General features: G+C 41.4%; 1 protein-coding gene and 1 long non-coding RNA gene across 2 annotated transcripts; one reads left to right on the top strand and one right to left on the bottom strand.

Moving 5' to 3' along the window:
- Window positions 1-1,100: 1,100 nt before the first annotated feature.
- On the bottom strand, window positions 1,101-3,336 carry LOC106610704 (proteasome 20S subunit beta 1). Its single transcript, XM_014210205.2, has 6 exons — window positions 3,085-3,336; window positions 2,608-2,715; window positions 2,206-2,287; window positions 1,915-2,044; window positions 1,672-1,778; window positions 1,101-1,413 (listed from the first exon to the last, which is right to left on the bottom strand). The coding sequence occupies exons 1-6, from the start codon at window positions 3,183-3,185 to the stop codon at window positions 1,228-1,230; spliced, it is 714 nt and encodes a 237-aa protein (XP_014065680.1). The 5' UTR covers window positions 3,186-3,336; the 3' UTR covers window positions 1,101-1,227.
- A 4,070-nt stretch (window positions 3,337-7,406) lies between these two features.
- LOC106610700 (uncharacterized) lies at window positions 7,407-11,142 on the top strand. The gene is made up of 3 exons (XR_001329953.2): window positions 7,407-7,902; window positions 10,272-10,437; window positions 10,546-11,142. It is a non-coding gene; the product is annotated as an uncharacterized lncRNA (long non-coding RNA).
- The last annotated feature ends 9,851 nt before the right edge of the window (window positions 11,143-20,993 follow it).

Here is a 20,993-nt window from a genome sequence, read left to right as displayed (position 1 = left end):
GCCATAGGTGATATCTTTCTAGGAGCAGATCCGTCCTCAGTATTGTGGAATAATTCTAGTGGTATGGTAATTGGTAAGATTTGAATGGAGAAAGCTGATCCGAGAGCAGCATTGTCGTTCTATCGATCCTACCAGTATCGACACATACTTCACTTCAAAAGCGCACTTAGCAAACATTCGTTCTCTCTGCGTGTTGTTTTGGGAAATTTATGTTGCGCTGCATTCACAAACTAGTTGGAACTAGGAAATGTCCAACTTGCTGATTAATTGAACGCGGCACGTGTGTAACAATAACCAGTTAGCAAGTCTGAAATGTCAGTTTCCTAGTTCCGACTAGCATTTGAATGCGGCATTACAGCTTCGGCGGATGAAGGAAAGATGCATAGTTAAAAAGCTCGTAAACCTAAATTCCACTGCTATCGACAACCGCCCCCTGGTCAGTTAAGGCGCAGGTGGTAGTAGATCCAGTTCCGGTTTTCCAAACTCAATCTCTAAATACCCCTATTTGGCTAAAAGTATTATTGCAAGCCTTAACCAATTATCGTCTAAGGAGACACTTCCAATCTTTGGACCGATGGAATATAGTGGCAAGAAAAATTCTGTGAACCCTTTGGAATTACCTGGATTTCAGCATTAATGAATCACATTTGATCTGATCTTCATCTAAGACACAACAATAGACAGTGTGCTTAAACTAATAAGACACACATTGTATTTTTCTTGTCTATATTGAATATATAATTTAAACATTCACAGTGTAGGTTGGAAAAAAATATGTGAACCCCAAGGCTAATGACTTCCCCAAAAACTAATTGTAGTCAGGAATTAGCTAACCTGGAGTCCAATCAATGAGACAAGATTGGAGATGTTGGTTTGAGCTGCATTGCCCAATACAAAATATTCACAAAATTTGAGTTTGCTATTCACAAAAAGCATTGCCTGATGTGAACCATGCCTCGAACAAGTGTTCAAAACTTTTGACCGGTAGTGTATGTTGAGCAAGAATTTTCTTGATACATTTGAAAACTGCTCAGACTTCATTGTAATCAAATACATTTAACATTTCATGTTTCTTAAAAAAATTGACACTGACAACATGAGAAAATTAACTACAGGGAACATTTTTATTCTTCAGCAAGAATGTAAAGAGAAAAGCAGGAGAAGGGTCCAAAATTTGAAAAATCTAGACAAAAGCAGTAGCTTGAAATGGTGGCAGAAATAGGTTATTCAGTCCTTCCTGAGTGGGACTGTCTCTTCTTTGATGCCCTCCTTGGTCACGATGCATATCCTGAGGGCATCTCCGGTGTACACATCTCTCTCAGCAGCAGAGATGAAGACATCTTTGACCAGTTGCACAGCCTTCTCCTGGTTCAGGGGCAGGTGCTGCACACCCTCCATGTTCTTGAATCCAATCTAATTGTAAATTAAGAATAAAAGACAGACTAAGGGGCAATACAGAAACAAAGAGATGGTTTGTCCCGAACCAAAGATATCTTGGTCACTAGAATGTCTAGGGTTTCCTTGCCACTGCTAAATTCTACATACACATTTGGCATACAAACATTCAAGTCATATTGTGCTGTCAAATTGGACAGAGGTGCTTTGGGGGGGAACAAAGCCCCCAAAAGCTAATAGCAATGCTCAACTTATACCACTTTTTGGTTTCTTTACCTGGTTGTCAAGCAGAGGTTGCAGCATGGCACTCGCTGAGCCACCAGCTTTGTATGTGTCTCTCTGATAGGATCCCACAGGGTCAAAACTGTAAACAGCTCCTTTACCTGAAAAGCAAAAACAAACCAGTTCAGTTTGGAGAGTCATAAATAGTGGACTATACTTAAAGAACACATGCAGTGAATACCTTACACATATGGAACCAAGCATCTGATAATAGTAGCAATAGAGCAGGAGTCATACCCTCCTCATCCAAGCCACCGATGATGTTGTAAACATAGTAGGGGAAGAATCTTCTACCATACAGGATTGTTGACAGCATGGCTGCGATGGCTCCACTTGTCATGCTCTTGTTGTTTGAGTGCTTGTACATCTAAAAACACATTTTCCCATCAGATATTGGCTGATGTTAGAAAAGTATACATTTACAAACGCTAACTTATTGTGTACGGCCATATGTCATAACTTTCTGCTCAACTAACAATTCTGAGAAAAATAAATAATGAAAGTGAAATAGTCTCAAGATGATCTCACCTTTAATCTTGCATCAATGATTTTGGTAAGAGTCAAACAATCCCCATGGAATCCACTGCAGCCGATGACAGTTGTATTTGTTCTGTGAGAAATTAAACATGTATTAGTAACAGCACCGTAACTTAGTGGTGAAATATTTAACATATCATTTATTATGATGTTCACAAGCATAGACAGGCAGCCCAATTATGATTTCTCCAAGACTAATTGTTTTTTTGTTCAGCTCAGAAAAAGATCTGTGATTGATCTGATTGGTCAAATGACCAATTAGTGAAAAAATATCAGAATTGAGCTGCCTGTCTAAACACAGCAATAGTGAGGCAGTAAATGGTGTTAAACCACACCATCTGACAATTTGCCATCGGTCATCCTTGGAAATACAGTTGTATGCACTTGACTTACAACTTGTAACATTTTGGAGAGTCACGACTGTGGATTGAATAGCCTTCACTCAAACGGGTGTCTGAGGCCACAATGGCAAAGTCTTCACCTGCAACAGCAAGCACAGTCCTGAAAACACAAAAAAAAAGTCAAGTGTCAGTTGACATGATGCCCTAACAAACAAGTTGACGTTAGTTTTGGCAAAACCTTAAATCAGCTATGAGACAAATGTATATAACTAATTAACGTTAGCTACTGTAGCTAACTGAAATCGAAACCAGAAACATGTATTGTTGTTCACGTAGTTAGCTAAGGTTACTTAACTACGAACATCTTCTATTGATTAAGTGTTCGCTATTTGCACCATGACACATTACTAGTCAGACGCTATCTCCAGTCAGTGTCCATTCTGCAGAACACAATTATGTACAGCATTAGCTAGGTAACGTTACTGTAGCTTGCTACCAAAACGATTGTTAGTTGGATATTGACGCTTACCCTCCGTTGAAGGAATATGGAGAGAATCGGTGCTCTACTGGTCCAGTATAGTGATACTCCTTCATTTTCCCATTATCTCCATAAACTTGTGTAGTAAACATTATGCCAGTTAGCGAGGAAACCCGAAATCTTTAACTTGCTGAGACAAATGGGAAATCTCGCTGTATCACTGCAATATGGCGGACGGAAATGCTTCTTATTCTTCATCGTCATCAACAACCGACAAAACAAAAAAAGTTGTATTTCCTACCACCCAGTGGCTGGAGTCATGGAGGTTAGTTCGAAAAAGCGGTGGTGGGGAGCGCTCAAATCGAACAGTAATCTGCGCAGCTCAACAATTTTACCAACAAATCAGCAGAAACAATGTTCAGAAACAATTTTCAAACATATTTTCATTGGGAAAGCAGATAATGCATTTTTTAAATAAAAAAACATAACTAGCATATGAAAATACAGAATCCTAATAATTACGTCACTTTTGTCTTCGCCGTAGGACATAAAGGGGCACCTTACTCACGCACCAGAGGCATCCCGGTTACAAGTGGGTGTATGGAAAGCGAACAGATAATTGGGAAAATGTGTTGCCACAAGATAGTTTTGCGTTGCTGCTTGGGCTGGGGTGTATTCATCACGTCTTACCACGGAAACCGTTAAGAACAAAACGGAAGCAACCAATAGAATTTCGTTTTCATTGCAAAACTTTTTCCGTTCGGAGTAAACGTTTTGCAACAGAATTGGCGTAAGGAATACAGCCCTGTTGTTTCTCTGTTTCTCTATGTGTCTTCGTCCACAGAGATGAGGGTACGCCATTGCATTTAGGCTAACATTTTGTAACAAATTTGCGATTCACTTTGAGCTGCGCCTTTGGTGTAGGTAGCTACCGGTATCTACGATTTTCGTAGATGTATACACTAGATTTGTATTGCTGTATAAATATAACGTATCAATCTACCAAGCTAGCTCGCCTTTACCTTAGCTAGCTAGGTAAGTTACCCTGGGGACAAGACAAGGAGTTTGGGCTATGTATTCAGCCTGATCTCATAGACAAGACGTAACATAATAAAGGTACATCTGGAACACTCATTTGTATTATATGTTACGTTTGGTATGTATGGTTTAGTGCTTAATTTGTTAATCGTAAGGTGCCCGAACAAAAAGTCAGAGGGGGATGATCTGGAGAGCTCTACGGTACCAGGGGCGCATTACTTACTTTTTCTCACCTTCATAATAATGCATTGCGTGTGTAACCGATGTGAAATGGCTACGGTAGTTAGTTAGCGGTGGCGCGCGCTTATAGCGTTTCAATCGGGTGACGTCACTCGCTCTGAGACCTGAAAGAGTTGGGTAACGATGCTTCGTGGCTGTCAGTTGTTGATGTGTGCAGAGGGTCCCTGGTTCAAGCCCAGGTTGAGGAGAGGGACTGAAGTTATACTGTTACACATGCATATCATTGCATTTGCTTTGTGGCATAGAGCAGTAGAGTAGAGGCACTTACAATCGCACACATTTTAGTAGCCTAAGGGTCAGGGAAAAATGTGGCTTTTATAAATGCATTTCATGCAATTCTCTGTCATTTTACATGACTGGAGACTTTGGCAGATTATTTTTTAATACTGTAAATAACTGAAATGACAGGCTCCTTTGACACTGACAAACTGAAAATCTGAGATCAATGAAAACGACCATGTGTTGAATCCATCAATAGACTAGGCCTAAGTGTGTGGAGACATATATTGTAGGCTACAAAATGAGGAGGAAATTATAATCCTAAAAATGCTTTCCAGTTTCAGACTCACCCAATGATGTGCAGCTCACTCACCGGTGATGGCCAACGCTTTCGTGCCAAAAGCCTATATCTCTCGTTTTACTTTGTAAAACAATATTTGGAAGTTGATCAAATATTTTGTTAGCCTACAGCAGACAGATTAGTGTTCTTTTTTCACAGTCAGCCATTTGCTTTCCAACCTGTGTTTTCCTTTGTTTGTAATTTGAAATATTCCTTAATAAATCCTGTTTTATCTGCATGCTGTTTGTTCACTGACAGATTTGCCATGCATTCCTGACTGTAGCCTATTCCTTGTTATTGGGCTACAATCTACAGTTAGGCTAAGAGAGAGACCAGCTTCTCTCTTACCACAGCGATGGCCATGCGTTGGCTACAATGTTGCGCAAATGTTTTAACGAAGAGGCAACTCGAATTAACTTTGATTTTATTCAAATTTTTACACTGTAAAAAGTGATTATTTGTTTTCATGCCACGAGAGGTACCAGTTCTGGCCAAATAGGTTCTGTAACGGAACAGTCCAAAACGGAGAGGTGCTGGATCCTGTTCCAATTAAGCACTGGTATGGTTACATATGACAGAAGGTTACTTAAGGCAAAAAAACGAAAGGAGGGTGGTTGGTAGTGCTGGGCATAAATGTGAACGTCTAGCAACCCAAAGGTTGCGTGTTCGTTCGTACCTCATCACAGACAACTAGCATTTTTGCTAATTAGCAACTTTAACTACTTTTTAGCTACTTTGCAATGACTTAACATGTCTGTGAAACTGTTAAAAGTAGTCCTTGTGCATAGAGTTGTATGGTTCGTTTAACTTTGCAATCATTGGTATTTATTTTGTTACTACCGTGGAATTACTCATTTATAAATACCCTGTCTGGAACATAAGTGTTTGACAATTGTAGATGACCTGAGAGTACCATTTCCAGAATCAAACTGTCATGTTCCAGACGGTGTATTTAGAAATTCAGTATGGTCCCCAGGCAACTAGGTAGCTATCATCACCAAGAGTCCGTTTGCTGTTGAGTGACTGCTTAAGTTAGCTGTTAGCTAACGATAATACACAGGGGGCGTAGAGACTGTCACATCTTTTTGAGTCATCACCGCTCGACGTGATTGATTTATGGGATCAATACCATGCCAAATGTATTCGCAAATGTAAGATACCAATCCACAAATGTAAATCACTTTCCACAAATGTAAATCACCATTCCACAAATGTAAATCACCATTCCACAAATGTAAATCACCATTCCACAAATCGTGCGATGGGTAATGATGCTTTGATGGTGTTTTGTCAATGTGTGCAGAGGGTCCCTGGTTCAATGCCAGGTTGGGGCGAGGAGAGTGACGGATGCAATACTGTTACAAAGTTTGATCCCATATCCTACACCTCCCCTCTACCTTTTGCATGCCTCTACTGGGGAAATGATTAGAGGCCTCAGGTATACTTATGTCTCCTTAATGCTCACTGTCTGTGCAACAGACAGTGAGCATTATAATCACTTACAATGTATGACATATCCTTCACATTTAGTGGTGCTATCACACTGGCCAGCTAATTCAACTATTTGGGTGATGAATGGGTGTACAGCGCAGTAGTGCTGCAAATATGACTACCGTAATTTCCGGACTATAAGCCGCTACTTTTTTCCCAGTTTTGAACCTCGCGGCTTAAACAATGACGCGGCTAATATATGGATTTTTCCTGCTTTCAAATAAAAAAAATTAAAAAAACACATTCTGTGACGTGGTCAGTTTTTTGGCGGCATGAAGCTTTCATTAGACCAATGAAATTGCCGAACGAGTTACGGCCAAACAACTTTTTTGTTTACTGTTTAGATTAAATCGAGCGCTCTCAAACTTCCCATCATTGTGATTACGGTAGTCATTTTGTCACCCTCATCATGGCAAAGACACGGAGAAATGCATATGATGCAGCTTTCAAGTTGAAGGCGATTGATCTGGCTGTTGGAAAAGGAAATAGAGCTGTTGCACGCAACCTTGGTCTGGAGCAATGACTTTCTTGGTAGGCTACTGTTTACTGATAATTTTTTATTACAAGCCGTGTTTCGTTAAAGCCTATTTATTTTTGTTACAAGCCGTGTTTTGTTAAAGCCTGTAAAGTTCATTTGTTTCAATGTACCGGTAGGCACCTGCGGCTTATAGACATAATTTATGTTCAAAATAATATATATTTTTTAAATTCAGTGGGTGCGGTTTATATTCAGGTGTGCTTAATAGTCCGGAAATTACGGTAATCTAGGGCTAGTGTTTCGATTATTTACGTTGGACCTACTATGGTTACAAATATGGTTAACATATTATGGTTACCATACTATAATTTCTGCAGCCTCGATGTATAGAAATCGCATTCTATGGGTACAAACCTTTTTTCTATGAGTACAAATCGCTTTCTACCGTGATAACCTTTTTCTATGTGTGAGAACTTCTTGTCTACACGTGATTACTTATTTTTTTCTTGTCGTCAAATACCTATCAAAAGTCAGGTGACCTAAGCTCTTCCAAATATGGAGTTGCAGGGTTGCCATATATGTTATGTTTGCGCATATCTCTCCTATGTGCAAATCTTTATGGCAGTCATTTTACTTAGGCCCTCAATTTACAAATACAAATCAAAAGGTGTTTGTGGATAGTGAATTGCATTTGTGGATAGCGATTTATTTTTGTGGATAGCGATTTATTTTTGTGGATTGGTGATTTTATATTTATGAATACATTTGGCATGATATTGATCCCATACAGAAGCTCCACAATAGTTTGGAGCTAATATTCTATAAGCGGTGCAGGAGCTCAAGTAGAAGAACATTTGAGGTGCTGGAACTTGGCTCCGGTGAGCTACTGCACAAGTCGAGCACTGGTCGCAACTAGGGTTGCAAAATTCAGGGACAATCTTGGTTGGAGGTTCCGGATTTCCTGCTTATTCCCTCTTGATTCAAGGAATCCTCCAACCGGGATTCCGGAAAAACCGGGGAAATTTGCAACCCTATTCGTAACACGGAACAAAGTAAAGTTCAGGTAAGTTTTTCCAGCATTTCTCAAAAACTAGTTGTCTATTACCATGTCAATTAAAGCTTGAAAATAAGCATAGACAATTCCCCGGATGTTGATGCTAACACATTAGCTGTAGGCCCTCGCTGCTCTCCCGGGACTGCCACGCAGAGCGCAGAAGAAATATCAGCCCATGGAGAGATGCATGAGATTGAACTTCACTCAACTAAATTCAACTCAAATTTTCCTTGTTAACACTATCAACGTTTCCCTTTCCTGTAGCAATTGTTATCAAATCAACGCAATATTAGCCACTTTTGGTGCAACATACCGAAACAAAACGAACTATGCAAAACATTTTGTTTTAGGCAGAGCTCATCGGTTTAGGATTCTATTGCGCACGACTCATCTGGTACTCTACACATACCAGTGCGGCATAACCAATCAGAGCTGCACTAGGCCTGTATGCAAATAAATCATTGCCATATATGGATCTGTGCCATTTACTTTGAACTGTACTGTGTTTACAGCATTAGCGGTAGTGGGAGATGCGCTTGTTTTGAGATCAAAGCGAGAGCTGCATGTAGCCACGTGTGCACATTTTGTTCATATCCTTTGCTAGTTAGTGAGTTAATTGCCCAGTTATAGATCATTTATAGCCAGCAATAGGGGAGTGATTGCTTCCTACAAGAGCACCAAACACATGCATTTCTAGACATCTTTGAAAAGCCAGTCAAGTAAAGAGCTTTTTTTTTTTGTTTAAAGGGACAGTGTTTTATTTTGAGACAGGCTTGAATAAGTAGCCAATAGACAGAGGGTAGCATAATTTGTCTGATTCTCTGTAATAATGGTATGGGAAAAATAATGCATTTTATTTTGTAAAGTGGGTTCTCGTATCAAACAACACAACATTTTCAGTCACCTCCTTGTCTGAAGGACAAGTGGATAATCCGGTTGTCAAGCCCTGCATGTTGTCAAGCCCTGTAAGTCTCATGGAATGTAGGCCAACATTGAGCACCACACATTGGCTGCTACTGTAGGCTGAATGATGGAACAGCTATTTCCATGTTAAAATGTTATGGGATGCATTTTCTCCATTATTATTTTTTATGGTAGGCCACTCTGGTAGGCCACTCTGTAGGTCTACATTATGATCATGTAGCCTACTTGGCCGCTGTTAAAACTAACATAAAGCGGATACAGCCTCAGTGTTCATAGTAAACACGCGCTGGATTTTGCACAGAATTTTCACAACCGTGAAGTTTGCGCTCAGCAGACCTGAAATTTCCTCAGTGTCAAATAGTTTTTGAGGGAACATTGGCCTTAGGCCCATTCGTTGCAGACCTGTTTGAACGTAAAGTTACGCTAATTCCTTATTCATGATGTACACAGTGAGGCAACATCATTAACTCACCTAGCTGACATGCTAAACTACGGAACAAAAATATAAACGCAACATGTAAAGTGTTGGTCCCATGTTTCATGAGCTGAAATAAAAGATAGCAGAAATTGTCCAAATGCACAAAAAGCAGGAAGGTCCAACATAGCTGTTGCCAGAGAATTTTGTTAATTTCTCTTCCGAATCCAACCTGCCTCACAACTGCAGGCCACGTGTAACCATGCCAGCCCAGGACTTCCACATCTGGCTTCTTCACCTGTGGGATTGTCTGAGGAGGGGGAAGGGGGGTGCTGGAGTATTATTATAATTAAAAAAAAATAATGTTATTTCATTTTTGTTGTTGTATTGTACTCCCTTTTTCTCCCCAATTTCTTGATATCCAGTTGCGATCTTGTCTCGTCGCTGCAACTCCCTAACGGGCTCAGGTAAGGCAAAGGTCGAGTCACGCGTCCTCCAAAACATGAAGCGCCGTTTGGTGGGTTTTAACACCCGCCCGCTTAACCAAGTAGCCAGCTGCACCAATGTGTCGGAATCAACACAGTTTAACTGACAACTGAAGTCAGCCTGCAGGGGCTGGGCCCACCACAAGGAGGTACCCGGACAAACCCTCCCCTAACCCGGACGATGCTGCACCTCCCTATGGGGGTCATGGCCGGTTGTAACACAGCCTGGGAACGAACCCGCGTCTGTAGTGGTGCCTTAAGCACTGCAATGCAGTGCCTTAGACCGCTGCGCCACTCGGGAGGTTGCTGAGGAGTATTTCTGTCTGTAATAAAGCCCTTTTGTGGGGAAAAACTCATTCTGATTAGCTGGGCCTGGCTTCCAAGTGGGTGGGTTTATGCCCACCCATGGCTGCACCCATGCCCATTCATGTGAAATCCATAGATTAGGGCCTAATGAATTTATTTAAATCTTCTATGAACTGTAACTCAGTAAAATCTTTGAAATTGTTGTGTTAATATTATTGTTCAGTATATTTGTCATTTGTGTTTGACAGCATATCACAGTGCGGAAAGCAGCTGATGGCCGTGTTTTATCCAAGTTCCAGAAGTACCAATTGTATCATTGCCCCTTCTGCCAGCCCTCCATTTTCAAACCCCGAGACTATGCCAGTGTGTCGGCACACATTGAGTCTCACAGATTGAAGGCTGTGCTTCATAGAGGTAATCTCATCCATTCATTATGCTAGTTTAGCACATGATACCATGCTTTTTATCAACTGGGGAACTTTGGGTCCTGGATGCTGATTGGTTTTTTTCGCCCCATTTCAGAGTTCACAATATTCATATGCCATTTGCAGTGCAGAGCAGCAAAGCATTTTCACTGCCCATACTGCCCCAAGACCTATGTAAATAGGAGTGATTTTACCAAACACATTCCACAATGTGAGTCAGTATGTGGGCGAGACCCAGGTGCAACTGCGAGAGGCCCAGATGTGACCAGTGCAGATGTGACCAGTGCAGATGTAACCAGTGCAGATGTAACCAGTGCAAATGCGAGAGGCCCAGATGTGACCAGTGCAGATGTAACCAGTGCAGATGTAACCAGTGCAAGTGCAAGAGGCCCAGGTTCAGCGTGTCCAGCTATGAGACCTGTAAGCAAGAGGAAAATCAAATGTCATAACTGCAGTTTATGGCTTAACAAAAATAGCCTGAAGAAACATCAATTAAGGAAGCATACATCTGCTGAGAAGTACAGTACAGCTCACTCCAATCTCAAAAGACAGTGCTTTGACCAGGACAATTGGGTGTTTGCAGAGGATCAACACATTTTCCCTGTCTCTCCTTCTCCTGGTGAGCAGCAATACATAATATATACACTGAGTGTACCACCATCATGAACACCTTCCTAATATTGAGTTGTACACTCCCCTTTTCCCTCAGCCTCAATTCGTCGGGGCATTGACTCCACAAGGTGTCGAAAGCGTTCCACAGGGATGCTGTCCCATGTTGACTCCAATGTTTCCTACAGTTGTGTCAAGTTGGCTGGATGTCCTTTGGGTGGTGGACCATTATTGATGCACACGGGAAACTGTTAAGCGTGAAAAATCCAGCAGCGTTGCAGTTCTTGACACACAAACCGGTGCGCTTGGCATGTACTACCATACCCTGTTCAAAGGCACTTAAATATTTTGTCTTGCCCATTCACCCTCTGAATGGCACACAAGGTCCTAAACAATATCGTAACCGCCATCGATAAGAAACAATACTGTGCTGCCGTTTTCATTGACCTGGCCAAAGCTTTCGACTCTGTCAATCACCACATCCTCATCGGCAGACTCAATAGCCTTGGTTTCTCTAATGATTGCATCGCCTGGTTCACCAACTACTTCTCTGATAGAGTTCAGTGTGTCAAATCGGAGGGCCTGTTGTCCGGACCTCTGGCAGTCTCTATGGGGGTGCCACAGGGTTCAATTCTTGGGCCAACTCTTTTCTCTGTATACATCAATGATGTCGCTCTTGCTGCTGGTGAGTCTCTGATCCACCTCTACGCAGACGACACCATTCTGTATACTTCTGGCCCTTCTTTGGACACTGTGTTAACAACCCTCCAGACGAGCTTCAATGCCATACAACTCTCCTTCCGTGGCCTCCAACTGCTCCTAAATACAAGTAAAACTGCTGCCTGCACCTGCCCGCCTGTCCTGCATCACTACTCTGGACGGTTCAGACTTAGAATATGTGGACAACTACAAATACCTAGGTGTCTGGTTAGACTGTAAACTCTCCTTCCAGACTCACATCAAACATCTCCAATCCAAAGTTAAATCAAGAATTGGCTTCCTATTTCGCAAACAAAGCATCCTTCACTCATGCTGCCAAACACCCTCGTAAAACGGACCATCCTACCGATCCTCGACTTTGGCGATGTCATTTACAAAATAGCCTCCAATACCCTACTCAACAAACTGGATGCAGTCTATCACAGTGCCATCCGTTTTGTCACCAAAGCCCCATATACTACCCACCACTGCGACCTGTACACTCTCGTTGGCTGGCCTTCGCTTCATAATCGTCGCCAAACCCACTGGCTCCAGATCATCTACAAGACCCTGCTAGGTAAAGTCCCCCCTTATCTCCGCTCACTGGTCACCATAGCAGCACCCACCTGTAGCACGCGCTCCAGCAGGTATATCTCTCTGGTCACCCCCAAAGCCAATTCCTCCTTTGGCCGTCTCTCTTTCCAGTTCTCTGCTGCCAATGACTGGAACGAACTACAAAAATCTCAGAAACTGGAAACACTTATCTCCCTCACTAGCTTTAAGCACCAGCTGTCAGATCAGCTCACAGATCACTGCACCTGTACATAGCCCATCTATAATTTAGCCCAAACAACTACCTCTTCCCCTACTGTATTTATTTATTTTATTTTGCTCCTTTGCACCCCATTAACTCTATTTCTACTTTGCACTTTCTTTTACTACAAATCTACCATTCCAGTGTTTTACTTGCTATATTGTATTTACTTTGCCACCATGGACTTTTTTTTGCCTTTACCTCTCTTATCTCACCTCATTTGCTCACATTGTACATAGACTTATTTTTCTACTGTATTATTGACTGTATATTTGTTTTACTCCATGTCTAACTTAACTCTGTGTTGTTGTATGTTGTCGAACTGCTTTGCTTTATCTTGGCCAGGTCGCAATTGTAAATGAGAACTTGTTCTCAACTTGCCTGCCTGGTTAAATAAAGGTTAAATAAAATAAAATAAATAAAAAACATACACAATCCATGTCTCAATTGTGTCAAGGATTAAAAATCCTTCTTTAACCTGTCTCCTCCCCTTCATCTACACTGATTAAATGGATTTAACAAGTGACATCAATAAGGGATCATAGCTTTCACCTGGTCAGTATGTCATGGAAAGAGCAGTGCCTAATGTTTTGTAAAATCAGTGTAGATGATGATGATGATGATGATGATGATAATAAAATATATAATGTATACCATTTACATATGCCAATACCTCACTCATGTTTCAGTACCAGCGGTGGTGGGAGAGATGGGAAGGATGTGCCCATTCTACGCCGAGGATACCCACTGGGCACAGACGTCAATTCAACGTCTATTCCACGTTGATTAAACCTAATTTAATTGAAATGACATGGAAACAACGTTGATTCAACCAGTGTGTGCCCAGTGGGTAGACACATCTTCCATGTCTCCCCTGCTCCTGGTGGGCAGCAATATACACTTACCTCATTCTTGTCCACCTTGTTGTGTTATAGATGAAATGCCCCTTAAAATGTCTTTCAGCACTCATTCGGGAAATGCTTACCAAGCAAGAGGTGATACTGGAACAACAGACACTCATCCTACGACTGTTACAAACAGGACAGCCTGGAAACTGCCTGGAAACTGATCTTCAGGGGGCTGACTTCATTCCACTTTGTCTCTTATGCTCTTTTTGAGAGAATCAATGGGAGTTTATGGGATTCAAAAAATTGTTCAGTTAAGCAAGACAAAAAAAGTATAATTTATGTCCACAAAATATATTTTATGAAAGGCGTTTCACTCCCCTGTAAAAACGTTTCAACTTGACGTTTTTTATTTTACCTTTATTTAAGTCAGCCCCCTGAAGATCAGTCAGTTAAGAACAAATCCTTGTTTTCAATGACGGCCTAGAACGACAGATTTGTACCTTGTCAGCTCGGGGATTCGATCTTGCAACCTTTCGGTTTCTAGTCCGACGTGCTAACCACTAGGCAACCCTGCCGCCCCATGTATGGATGTAGGATAAAAGCATAATGTTTTGATGCTCAGAATAAGCATATGTGTTTCTTAGAACCATATATGCATCTCTCACCTGGGGAAAAGCAGCAGTCACTTGTGGCTTAAAGTTTTATGTGAATTGATACATTATTCAAATGTTTTGTCCTTTAGATTAACCACTTGAGCCTAATTGGGGGATGCGACGTGAAAGATGCTGTGTGGCGTTTAATGAGGCGCACAATTTCCAACACGCTGGCAAAAAACATGAATTGGAGAGGCGTAATAGAAAAATCTCTCTTGCATCCCTTCGACTGAGGGAGGTTTTGATTGGTAAGGATTTCTCATATTTACAAATGTCTCATCTCGACACATAGCTCGACAACTGTGATTATTATTATTTGACCATGCTGGTCATTTATGAACATTTTAACATATTGGCCATGTTCAGTTATAATCTCCACCCGGCACAGTCAGAAGAGGACTGGCCACCCCTCATAGCCTGGTTCCTCTCTAGGTTTCTTGCTAAGTTTTGTCCTTTCTAGGGAGTTTTTCCTAGCCACCGTGCTTCTACACCTGCATTGCTTGCTGTTTGGGGTTTTAGGCTGGGTTTCTGTACAGCACTTTGAGATATCAGCTGATGTAAGAAGGGCTATATAAATAAATTTGATTTGATAGCTTCCTGCAATGCAATTACCATGGCATTTTACAGTATTCCGTTCTCCCTGTTGCAACTGCCTTTTCACATCTTTGCAACCACTTGTGCTCTTGTTCATTAGCTGTTGTCCGGAAGAATCCGTTAACATCTAGAACGTCTGAAAGCGATGTGGAGTCGGTCATGAAAAAGTGGTTGCAGCTGGCAGCATACTGGGAAGGAGTGAGAAGCAGACGAGACAGGAGTGTGGTGGCCCCTGTGCCATGATGGACTTGGGAAAGGGGTGTATTTAAGTGATAATGCCCAAGAAGCCGTGGTCTGGAGATTATATACGTCAAGGGCCGGCAAACCGTGCCAATATAACCTCCAACAGCTTGGAGGGCATTATCACTTTTATACAACGGTTACCGACATATTCAAATAATGATTGACATATTTTCATTAAAAACGTTATTTTGATAAATTGATTCATACTATTTCCTTCCTTCCATAAGATATAGTCCCAGCACAAATCTAAGGTGCTTGTTGCCAGCCAAGCCAACTGGTTGTTAGTTCTATGCGTTCTATGCCAAGCTATCTAAGCTAAATGGCTATACTAGACAAAATAAAGACATAACGATGCTCTGACGAAGACACAACCACCCTTTTCGTTCCCTTGCATGAATTGCGCAAGGGAACAGTGAAAAATACAGTGATGTGTAAGTTAGAAGTTAATATATTAATGCATAATTCGTATAGCCTATATATTAGTGTCCAGTGCCTTCGGAAAGTATTCAGACCCCTTGACTTTTTCAAAAATGTTAACGTTACAGCCTTATTCTAAAATGGATTCAATTGTGTGTCCCCCTCAATCTACACACAATACCCCATAATGACAATGCAAAAACAGGTTTTTAGAAATGTTGCGAATTTATACAAAAAAATAATAACTGAAATATGTATAAAATACATAAGTATTCAGACCCTTTAGTCAGTACTTTGTTGAAGCACCTTTGGCAGCAATTACAGCCTTGAGTCTTCTAGGGTACGACGCTACACGATTGGCGCACCTGTATTTGGGGAGTTTTTACAATTCTTCTCTGCAGATCCTCTCAAGCTCTGTCATGTTGGATTGGGAGCGTCGCTGCACAGCTATTTTCAGATCGGGTTCAAGTCCGGCCTTGCTGGGCCACTCAAGGACATTCTGAGACTTGTCCCGAAGCCACTCCTGTGTTTTCTTGGCTGTGTACTTAGGGTCGTTGTCCTGTTGGAAGGTGAACCTTCGCCCCAGTCTGAGGTCCTGAGTGCTCTGGAGCAGGATCTCAAAAAAGGATCTCTATGTACTTGGCTCCGTTCATCTTTCCCTCAATCCTGACTAGTCTACCAGTCCCTGCCGCTGAAAAACATCCACACAGCTGCCACCACCATGCTTCACCGTAAAGATGGTGCCAGGTTTCCTCGAGACGTGACACTTGGCATTCAGGCCAAAGAGTTCAATCTTGGTTTCATCAGAACAGAGAATCTTGTTTCTCATGGTCTGAGTCCTTTAGGTGCCTTTTGGCAAACTCCAAGCGGGCTGTCATGTGCCTTTTACTGAGGAGTGGCTTCCACCTGGCCACACTACCATAAAGGCCAGATTTGTGGAGTGCTGCAGAAATGGTTGTCCTTCTGGAAGGTTCTTCCATCTCCACAGAAGAACTCTAGAGCTCTGTCATAGTGACCATCGGGTTCTTGGTCACCTCTGACCAAGGTCCTTCTCCACCGATTGTTCAGTTTGACCAGGCAGCCAGCTCTATGAAGAGTCTTGGTAGTTCCAAACCTATTCAATTTTAAGAATGATGGAGGCCACTGTGTGGAATTGTTTTGTAATTTTTTGGTACCCTTCCCTAGATCTGTGCCTCGACACAATCCTGTCTCGGAGCTCTACGGACAATTCCTTCGACCTCATGGCTTGGTTTTTGCTCAGACATGCACTGCCAACTGTGTGACCTTATACAGTGAGGGAAAAAAGTATTTGATCCCCTGCTGATTTTGTACGTTTGCCCACTGACAAAGACATGATCAGTCTATCATTTTAATGGTAGGTTTATTTGAACAGTGAGAGACAGATTAACAACAAAAAAATCCAGAAAAACGCATGTCAAAAATGTTATAAATTGATTTGCATTTTAATGAGGGAAATAAGTATTTGACCCCCTCTGCAAAACATGAATTAGTACTTGGTGGCAAAACCCTTGTTGGCAATCACAGAGGTCAGACGTTTCATGTAGTTGGCCACCAGGTTTGCACACATCTCAGGAGGGATTTTGTCCCACTCCTCTTTGCAGATCTTCTCCAAGACATTAAGGTTTCGAGGCTGACATTTGGCAACTCGAACCTTCAGCTCCCTCCACAGATTTTCTATGGGATTAAGGTCTGGAGACTGGCTAGGCCACTCCAGGACCTTAATGTGCTTGAGCCACTCCTTTGTTGCCTTGGCTGTGTGTTTTGGGTCATTGTCATGCTGGAATACCCATGCACGACCCATTTTCAATGCCCTGGCTGAGGGAAGGAGGTTCTCACCCAAGATTTGACGGTACATGGCCCCGTCCATCGTCCCTTTGATGCGGTGAAGTTGTCCTGTCCCCTTAGCAGAAAAACACCCCCAAAGCATAATGTTTCCACCTCCATGTTTGACGGTGGGGATGGTATTCTTGGGGTCATAGGCAGCATTCCTCCTCCTCCAAACACGGCGAGTTGAGTTGATGCCAAAGAGCTCCATTTTGGTCTCATCTGACCACAACACTTTCACCCAGTTGTCCTCTGAATCATTCAGATGTTCATTGGCAAACTTCAGACGAGCATGTATATGTGCTTTCTTGAGCAGGGGGACTTTGTGGTCACTGCAGGATTTCAGTCTTTCACGGCATAGTGTGTTACCAATTGTTTTCTTGGTGACTATGCCTTGAGATCATTGACATGATCCTCCCGTGTAGTTCTGGGCTGATTCCTCACCGTTCTCATGATCATTGCAACTCCACGAGGTGAGATCTTGCATGGAGCACCCAGGCCGAGGGAGACGGACAGTTATTTTTTGTTTCTTCCATTTGCGAATAATCGCACCAACTGTTGTCACCTTCTCACCAAGCTGCTTGACGATGGTCTTGTAGCCTATTCCAGCCTTGTGTAGGTCTACAATCTTGTCCCTGACATCCTTGGAGAGCTCTTTGGTCTTGGCCAAGGTGGAGAGTTTGGAATCTGATTGATTGATTGCTTCTGTGGACAGGTGTCTTTTATGCAGGTAACAAGCTGAGATTAGGAGCACTCCCTTTAAGAGTCTGCTCCTAATCTCAGCTCGTTACCTGTATAAAAGACAACTGGGAGCCAGACATCTTTCTGATTGAGAGGGGATCAAATACTAATTTCCCTCATTAAAATGCAAATCAATTTATAATATTTTTTACATGCGTTTTTCTGGATTTTTTGTTGTTATTCTGTCTCTCACTGTTCAAATAAACCTACCATTAAAATTATAGACTGATCATTTCTTTGTCAGTGGGCAATGTACAAAATCAGCAGGGGATCAAATACTTTTTTCCCCTCACTGTATAGACAGACGTGTGCCTTACCAAATCATGTCCAGTCAATTGAATTTACCACAGGTGGACTCCAATGAAGAAACATCAGGGATGCACAATGTAAACAGGATACACCTGAGCTCAATTACAAGTATCATAGCAAAGGGTCTGAATACTTATGTAAGTTTAAATAATACTTATGTAAATATATATACAGTGCATTCAGAAAGTATTCAGACCCCTTGACGTATTCTAAAATTGATGAAATAAAACATTTTGCTCATCAATCTACACACAATACCCCATAATGACAAAGCGAAAACAGGTTTTTAGAAAACTTTGCAAATGTATTAATTTACAGAAATATGTAATTTACTTACATAAGTATTCACACCCCTGAGTCGATACACGTTAGAACCAACTTTGGCAGTGACTACAGCTGTGAGTCTTTCTGGGTCAGTCTCTAAGAGCTTTGCACACCTGGATTGTACAATAGTTGCACATTCTTTTAAAAATTCAATGAGCTCTGTCAAGTTGGTTGATTTGTTAAATACTACTGCACTGTTGGAGCTAGGAACACAAGCATTTCGCTACACCTGCAATAACACCTGCTAAATAACCCGATTTGTAAAAACTGTAACTAGGCCACATGAACAGTTAATGTCATCTTGGCAAGAGACTCCAGTGTATATTTGGCCTTGTGTTTTAAGTTATAGTCCTATTGAAATTGTCTCCCAGTGTCTGTTGGAAAGCAGACTTAACCTGGTTTTCCTCTAGGATTTTGCCCGTGTGTAGTAGAGTGATGTTGTTCCCCTAGATTATGCACCAAGTTGCACACAAGGACAGTTCAAGTAGGCCAGGTCAAGAGGGGATGTTAATAAGTTAATAACAATAATAATAATTCAATGTGTTTTCTTTATTTAATTACAGCAGCATAGTTAATGTTATTTTTCGGTATACAATTTTTTTTTTTATATCTATATTGTAAATACACCTAATTGTAAAAGTTTGTATATTTTGGTTTGGTTTGGTTTATCCGTACTTACGTACAAGGTATGTTGTCCTTGGCGCCGTAATTTGTCAATATAAAACTGTGGTAAAGTTACATAAAGTGCTGTTACGCAACTATAGGTTTTGTTACAATGTGGACAATTATAAAGATTTATGTTAACAACTTTCACCAAGCTCGCTAATTAGGGTACCTATTGTAACTTACTCGGGAGTATTTGGGACCGTGTTTGAGTGAGTTGCTATGTGCTCACGCAGGTGCCCGAGAGCTGTGACTGCACCGAGGGCTAACATATTGTGTGTTGTCTCTTCGTGTGCAGCTATGTCTTTTATTTTGTCCGAATATGTTGTATATCATTTTAATTGTATTGTATAGTGTGCTGTTGGGCACTGAATGTATGTATGCAGTTCCCGCTCTTTTGCCGGACCTTCAACTAGCAAGGTGCCCGAGAGCTGTGACTGCACCGAGGGCTAACATATTGTGTGTTGTCTCTTCGTGTGCAGGTCGAATAAAAATGATTCAACCATCAGAATTCCAGTTGTGGCAGTGTCCTAAATAAAAGTACACAACGCAGAACGAACCACGCTACACGTGCTTAGCTCTATTTAGTTTATTTTTATCCCAAAAAACTCCCTAGTCCTTGCCGATGACAAGCATATCCATAACATCATGCAGCCACCACCATGCTTGAAAATATGGAGAGTGGTACTCAGTGATGTGTTGGATTGGCCCCAACCATAATGTTTTTATATTCAGGACAGTTAATTTCTTTGCCACATTTTTTTGTAGTTTCAGTTTAGTGCCTTATTGCAAACAGGATGCATGTTTTGGAACATTTTTATTCTGTACAGGCTTCCTCCTTTTCACTTTGTAGTTACTCCACAATACTAACCTAAATGACAATGTTGTTGAGCCATCCCCAGTTCTCCCGTCACAGCCATTAAACTCTGTAATTGTTTTCAAGTTGTCATTGGCCTCACAGTGAAATCCCTGAGCGGTTTCCTTCCTCTCCGGCAACTGAGTTAAGAAGGATGCCAGTATCTTGGTACATCCAAAGTGTAGTTAATAACTTCACCATGCTCAGAGATATATTCAATGTCTGCTTTTTTTACCCATCTACCAATAGGTGACCATTGCGAGGCATTGTAAAATCTCTTTTGTCTTTGTGGTTGAGTCTGTGTCAGAAATGCACTGCTCGACGGAGGGGACCGTACAATTATCTGTATGTGTGGGGTACAGAGATGAGGTAGTCATTCAAAAATCATGTTAAACACTTATTGCACACAGTGAGTCCATACAACTTATGTGACTTGTTAAGCACATTTGTACTCCTTTACTTTGACTCTATGACAATTGAGTACTTTTTCTAGCATTGATGAAACAGACCTTTTCTGAAGTAGTTCTAAAATCCCCTATAGGGAAAATGAATGGTGAAAAAACGATTGGAACCATTTAAGTGTTTGACCAAACACACACATGTATACACTCATGCTACACACACATCACAACTGCTGCTACAAGAATGTTATGATTGCTAAATACTGCACAATTTAAAAAACACTTGCCACCCAATCCCCCTTCCCCAAAACACGTGTTAATATTGGACTATACATTGTGCCTTCCTGTATTATACTTATGCTAAAAAGTTTATTCTATTCTACTGAGCCATTTACTTTGTTCATATTATCTTTTATTTTTGTTGCATTGTCGAGAAGGAACCTGCAAGTTAAGCATTTCGTTGGACGTGTATACCATGTGCATCCTGACTGACAAAACAAAAAACACAATTTGAATCAATCAAAACTGT

Source organism: Salmo salar, chromosome ssa01, assembly GCF_905237065.1.
Source record: "Salmo salar chromosome ssa01, Ssal_v3.1, whole genome shotgun sequence".
NCBI classification, from domain to species: domain Eukaryota; kingdom Metazoa; phylum Chordata; class Actinopteri; order Salmoniformes; family Salmonidae; genus Salmo; species Salmo salar.
Note: the sequence above shows the minus strand (reverse complement) of the source record. Positions and strands in the feature narration are given on the sequence as shown.

Excerpts from the sequence above, each read along its gene's own strand:
- LOC106610704 (XM_014210205.2), bottom strand. The coding sequence starts at position 3,185 with ATGTTTACTACACAAGTTTATGGAGATAATGGGAAAATGAAGGAGTAT. Across the intron at positions 1,779-1,914 it reads CGGTGGCTTGGATGAGGAGG|GTAAAGGAGCTGTTTACAGT; the intron begins GTATGACTCCTG and ends TTTGCTTTTCAG. Across the intron at positions 1,414-1,671 it reads AACCTCTGCTTGACAACCAG|ATTGGATTCAAGAACATGGA; the intron begins GTAAAGAAACCA and ends ATTTACAATTAG.